This window comes from Myotis davidii, unplaced genomic scaffold (assembly GCF_000327345.1).
Source record: "Myotis davidii unplaced genomic scaffold, ASM32734v1 scaffold79, whole genome shotgun sequence".
Taxonomy (NCBI): Eukaryota; Metazoa; Chordata; class Mammalia; order Chiroptera; family Vespertilionidae; genus Myotis; species Myotis davidii.
Genome location: NW_006294339.1, coordinates 169,505 through 176,135, shown reverse-complemented (window position 1 = coordinate 176,135; position 6,631 = coordinate 169,505). Strand labels below are relative to the sequence as shown.

The following is a 6,631-nucleotide window of genomic DNA, read 5'->3' as shown; positions in this document are numbered from 1 at the left end:
GATGATCCTGGCGGATTTTCAGGTGAAGCGTCTGGCCCTTGTCCCCCTGCCACCTCCTACCTCGTGGGTTCCCGGTGTCAGCGGGTGGCCTCTTCCTCGTGTGTGTGTGTGTGTGTGTGTGTGTGTGTGTGTGTGTGGGCATTGCAGTGGTTTGGGGCTTTCTGTGGGACGTGGTGTGTGAGTGTGGGGAGCCATGAGGGAACGTGTCATTCAGATGATCTGTTGGCCGTGTGTGAGATGGTTCATGGACAGCTGGCTTGAGTGGGATTTGCAGGGTGAAAGGGTGTTAGGGTAGTTGGGTTATGTATGTGGGCTGTGCCGTGTTTCCTGTATTGATGTGTAGAACTGGGGAGCATGAAGCGTGGGGATTTAAGTGTGGGGTGTTGGGGGCCAGGAGTTTGGGTTGTTCCACGAGGAGCATGTTGTATGGAGTGTGGGTGTGGACCGTGCGGTGCTGTGAGTGTGTTGTATTTAGGAGAGAGTAAAAAAGTGGCGAGGAGCAGGTGGTGAGGGTATTGGGGCATCCCGGTCGGGGAAGCAGCAAACATTTTAGACCTTGATGCCTTATTGGAATCTTTGGAGGGTAGGAAGACAAGGAGGAGGCAAGTAGACTCTGTTTACCACAGTGTCTATGCAGTGAATGCACAAACTGAAATTACCAGTTCCTATTTGCAGATTCCCCTTTCCTTCAGATTTGAATTGCTTGGTTGGTGTCCTTTCTCCAGGAATAATTTAAAGGATATGCGGGGTGGGGGACCTGAGTGGGGATCAGTGACGGGGGCAAAGGGGGACATATGTAATACTTTCAACAACAAAGTGTTGTTAGAAGATAAAATAAAGAATATGCAAGGGTTATCCCCCTCCTGAGCTCAAATGTAGTGACACTGGTATATCTTAGGGAGGCCTTTTGAAAGTAGTGCTGTATGCATTATGAAAGACTTGTGGAACCAATACCACCATCTTTGCCTTTTGATGTTTGGCAAAAATACCGTAGTGAGATCTTTTTAACCATTCATTTTGGCATTAATTTAGAAGCTGTTGTTATGTACAGGCATGCTTTCCCCTCTTTCTTCAACACTGTCACCATTGCACATGGCCTAACATTGGCAATGCAGGGTATATTTTTCCTTACTGAGATTTTGTAGGGCTTTTCTTTTCCCTCTTTGATTTTTTTTTCTAAGTTGCTTTCTCTCTCTCTCTCTCTCTCTCTCTCTCTCTCTCTCTCTAGAGTTTGCTCTTTTGATTACCCACTGGTATCTAATTATATTAGAAATATGCATCTATCTGCATTTGATTATACTGTATCTTCCAAACGCAGAAATAAGTGTTTTGGAATTAAAAGTTAACCACAAGATGTTGGTGTTTTGTAGGCTCGGGATTGGCCTGAGGTTTTTTTTTTGCCTGGGTAAATCTTTTCACCTTTTTAAAATTCTCCAATTTAGTCATTTATCTAATGTGGAATGTGGTTGTTTGAAAAATAACTCTGTATTTTTCTAGGGGCATTTTTTAAAATATATATTTTATTGGTTTTTTACAGAGAGGAAGGGAGAGGGATAGAGAGAAACATCGATGAGAGAGAAACATCCATCAGCTGCCTCCTGCACACCCCCCACTGGGGATGTGCCCACAACCAAGGTACATGCCCTTGACTGGAATTGAACCTGGGACCCTTCAGTCCACAGGCCCACGCTCTATTCACTGAGCCAAACCGGTTAGGGATCTAGGGGCATTTTTATCCTATTATAAAATTATTTTATTCCGGTAGGAATGGCTTTAGACAGCAACACAAAGTGTAGTTTACCTTACTAAAAGCTTTCAGGTAATTATAACTTTGTTTTGATTTCACCAAACTTTTTACTTCCTCTAATAACTTGTAAATACTTGCTTTCTCTTTATTTTTTTATCTTTTTAATTTCTTTTTTGTTTTGTTTGGTTGCTCTGTCCTCACCTGTGGCAATTATTATGCTTATTGTGAACCTTATATTGATGGGCCAAGGATAGGAAATTTAGGATTCTTGTACTTTAGAGGTAAAGTAAGATTTTCTGACAAGCATTTGAGACAAGCATTTTTATCACATTAATACTATATTCTAATCAATTGTTCTTTTCAACCCAATGGCAGTGTTGTGAACAATTACGTATTTACAAAATGGAATAAAGCTTAGGCATCTGCAGTGAACAATTGTTTGCTAAATGGTGAGAGCTAATTTCATATTATTAAATAGGTAAGAAAACATTATTGATAGTTTAATAAAAAGTTACTTAGAAAACTATACACATTGTACACACATTAGGTTTTTTTGTGTGTTTAGGAGCCTTGTATTCCTCTTCCAAATGATGATTCCAGATAAACCTGCTCTTGTGGACTTAGTTTTAAAATTGACTATTCTTTCTATACTTTAACTATTATTTAAGATTTTCATAGGATTAACTTTTAAAAATTAGCATTTATCCAGTTATCCGAAATCAGGTACAGTAATTTGTGTTAAAGATTGCAGTTCAGGACTTGGAATGTGGATACTTGGATGTTGATTTCTTCTGTAACTGGGCAGATCAGTTTCCCGCTCAAAAGTGAACATAGTAAAATTATATTCTATTTACTTCATATGATTGTGAAAATTAAAATTTTTTGAGAGCTCAGTTTTGCCTTTATAGATAAGGACATGAATTTTAAATGTGATTAGATTTTAAAAATAAGTTTTATATTTTGATTCTTGCTGGATAATAGTTCTTATAAATTCAGTGTCTAAGTATGGAAAAGCTTTTGAGGAGGATTTTTGTACTGTCTTTAACAACCTAAATAACCTAGGTAAATAGTGGATGGAAGATGAGAGCTGAGACTTAGTTTGGGACTTTGTAGATGAGCAAACTCATTACAAAGCAAATATATATTCTAAATTGTCCTTTCAAAGATTATTCCCCCAAATAAAAACAGCTCTCAATTAAAACAAAACTTTTTTTAAAATATATTTTTATTGATTTCAGAGAGGAACGGAGAGGGAGAGAGAGATAGAAACGTCAATGATGAGAGAGAATCATTGATTGGCTGCCTCCTGCACGCTCCCCACCAGGGATCGAGCCCGAAGCCCAGGCATGTGCCCTTGACCGGAATCGAACCCGGGACCCTTCAATCTGCAGGCCGACGCGCTATCCGCTGAGCCAAACCGGTCAGGCTAAAACAAAATTTAAATTGTGGTGAAATGCACATAACATAAAATTTGCCGTCTTAACCATTTTTAAATGTTCTTTTCAGTGATATTAAATTAATTCACTTTGTGCAACCATTACCACCATCCATTTCTAGGACTGTTTTTATCTTGCAAAACTGTAACTCTGTACGCATTAAACAATACCCATTCTTTCTTCTCTTCAGCCCCTGGCAACCACCATGTTACTATTCTGTCTCTATAAATGTGAATACTTGAGGTAACTCATATAAGTGGAATCATGTAGTATTTGTCCTTTTGTGACTGGTTTATTTCAGTTAGCATGTCTCTAATGTTCATCCATGTTGTAGCATATGTCAGGATTTCTTTTTTAAGGCTGAATAATATTATACTGTATGTATATACCACATTTTGTTTATGCATTTACCTGCTAATTTCCCATGTTTTGGCTATTGTGAATCATTAATGCTGCTAGGAACATGGTGCCTATTCCAGTCCCTGCTTTAAATTCTTTTGGGTTATACCCAGAAGTGGAATTACTGGATCATATGGTATTTTTATTTTTTATTTTTATTTGAGAACTGTTTTTCATAGTGTCTGCACCACCAGAATTTTGAATGGAGAGTGTGACAGCATTCTGTTAAATCAATTATTTGTAAATTCAACTCTGAGCAAGTGAGTTTAGAATTTGGAATAGTCTAACACAAATCAGCTTTAAATGTAAATATGTAGTGTTAGCATAGATGTTGCTGGTAAAGGAATGAATAGAGTAGTACACCTACAGTTTTGGCTGGCTAGAGCCAGGAGGGGGGTGTAAAGGAATTTCCTGGGTTTAGGAAACAGGCAGGCATTGATGAATCATGAGGTTTTTTTCTTAATGTCTTTTATAACAAAGAGATACATTTAAGTGAAAGTTCCAAATCTTGTTCTTTTTGTAATTGAATTCTTTAACTTATTTTATTTTATTACTATTATTGTTGGTGGTGGTGTGGTGGAGTGGTGGTGGTGGTAGTGGTAGATGGGGGTGGATGGTGGTCTAAGATAATACTTTTAAAGATAATTTTTCCGTGTGAACAAAAAGCGGTGTAGCCATTTAGGTTAGTCTCATATGTTGGTCTCATATATTTTTCTACTTATGTTTCTGTATTACTGATAATATAAAGATAGATCATAACAATACTGAAATGCAGAAAAAAACACAACTCTCATTAGTAGTATTTTCTTTCAGACTTTTTCAGGAATAAAAACTTATCTGCTTGCTAAAAAGTACTCTTTTTGAACCTCGTTCCAGTGGTCACAGATTAGGCGTCCCTTTATTTTCTAATATAGCATTGATTTTTATGTTACTTTCAGTTATGTTTTATGGTCAACACAATTGTGCCTTTGTTTTCTTCTCCTGGTCTTTCCAGCTAGAAATACCTTTGCTGCCTAAATTGCTTTATACATTTTCATATATTGGATTATCACCATGGGACTTTTAAGTTTTCATGTGCCTATCAACTCCTCTTTGAAACATGGACTTCTCCATGACACTACTGGTAACTCACTTGTAAGTAGTTCGCCCTTCATAATATTTTGTCTTCTAAATGAAGGTGCAAATCCCTCTTATTTATTTATTTTTAGCTTGACATAAAGAGATATGTTCTACAGAAGACAATGCCAGACTATGCGAGTAGAAATAGTATCTGTTTGGATCAATAGGTATCTTTTGTGATATTGTGGATTAGGGACCAAATTAGGTATTAATGGAACATCATATACAGTATATTTACTGGGAGGTTACCTTGTGCAGAATATTGAGTAATGATGGCCAAAAGTAGTCTTGTTTACCATGCTTTCTTTCCTTTCGTCAATATCCTCTTTATTTATTAGAGGGACAAATCATGTTTTAGTGTTTGGGTTGTCAGTCATTGGGAAAATAAAGTTTTGGCATGTAGAGTAAAATTATGTTAGTAGTAAGTTGTTGAGAACATGGACTTCGAGGTTAGTTCACTTGGATTTCAATCACAGCTCTGGCACTCACTCATCTTGTGATCTTTGACCAATCACTTCACACCTCTTTGCCTCAGTTTCCCCATATGAAAATTGAGTTGATTAATGTAAAGTAATTAGAACAGGTGTCTGACATAGAAAGTATTCAGTGTATTTTATTTTATTTATCTATTTTAAATATATTCTTATTGATTTCAGAGAGGAAGAGAGAGGGAGAGAGACCAAAAAACATCACTGGTGATAGTGAATCCTTCATCGGCTGCCTCCTGCGTTCCTCACGCTGGGGATCTAGCCCATAATGCAGGCATGTGTCCTGATTGGGAATCGAACTGTGACACCCTGGTTCATATAGGTCTACGCTCAAATACTGAGCCATGCCGGCCGGGCTCAGTACATTTAAGCTGTTATTTTCATTTTTGATAACTTTAAGGTACATACTTATTCTCTGCAGGCGACTCCAGAGATCATTTATTGCCAGCTTCTCATTTTCCTTTTGTGGAAGTTGAGACCCAGCAAAAGTGACTTGTCCAAGGTCATGGTTGGTTTGAAACAAGTATTTTTTCCCAGGTATACTATAGGAGTGTTATTTTCTAGCTTAATTTGTCAAGTAGCTTGGAGTTTTAGAGGAAAACAAGACCCACCATTTAGAAATTTCTCCAAATGATAAAACTTACATATAAGCCCTGGCTGGGTATCTCAGTTGGCAAAGAGGTGAAACCAGTACTTTTCTTTCTAGGTTTTAGTAACTGCAAAGTACTAGAACATTTGGATTCCTCACAGGTTGTTAAATGGCTATATATAATACCATAAACATTATCTGGTCACACCTCCATAGAAAGCATTGTACTTAGGCAGATTGGAGCTCTAGTTTTTTTCTAGTTTTTTGTTTTGGTGTGGTTCTCTGAGAAAGTCATTTATTCTTTCTGGATTTCAGTTATTTATTCTGTAAATGAGGTCTGTCTAGAGTCGTATCTACCCCAAAACAGAAGACTGGACTAGATTACGTATTCAGATAGAGTCTGAACAATCACTTGGCAGCAGTGGTGTTGAGGACTTCATAATTTAGGTAATTGATCTAGAATCTATAATAATTTAGGTAATTGATCTAGGGGTCAGCAAACTACATCCTGAGGGCCAAACAACCACCTGTTTTTGTCAATAAAGCCTTATTGGAAGATAGTTATGCATATTCGTTTACATATTGTCTTGTTTACATGTGTCTTTTGCCTGCAATAGCAGAATTTAGTAGTTGATTGTATTGCCTACAAAGCTTAAAATGTTTACCCTGCTCCTAACAGGAAAGTTTGCTGATCCTTGAGATCAGTTGTTTTTTCAAATGTGGATAATTTCTTTTTTTTTTTTAATATATTTTATTGAGTTTTTACAGAGAGGAAAGGAGAGAGATAGAGAGCCAGAAACATCGATGAGAGAGAAACATCGATCAGCTGACTCCTGCACAATCCCCAACGGGC

General features: G+C 37.4%; 1 protein-coding gene across 2 annotated transcripts in view; it reads left to right on the top strand.

The window, feature by feature from the left end:
* The first annotated feature begins 4,599 nt into the window (after window positions 1–4,599).
* The window catches only part of LOC102757542 (FAS-associated factor 1), a 156,004-nt gene continuing 153,972 nt past the window's right edge, over window positions 4,600–6,631 (top strand). The window contains exon 1 of one of the 2 annotated variants that reach the window (XM_015566928.1): window positions 4,600–4,716. In XM_015566928.1, coding sequence (XP_015422414.1) covers window positions 4,636–4,716 — 81 coding nt within the window. In that variant the 5' untranslated portion in view covers window positions 4,600–4,635. The remainder of the gene's footprint in view (window positions 4,717–6,631) is intronic. The other variant, XM_015566927.1, reaches the window with a different exon arrangement.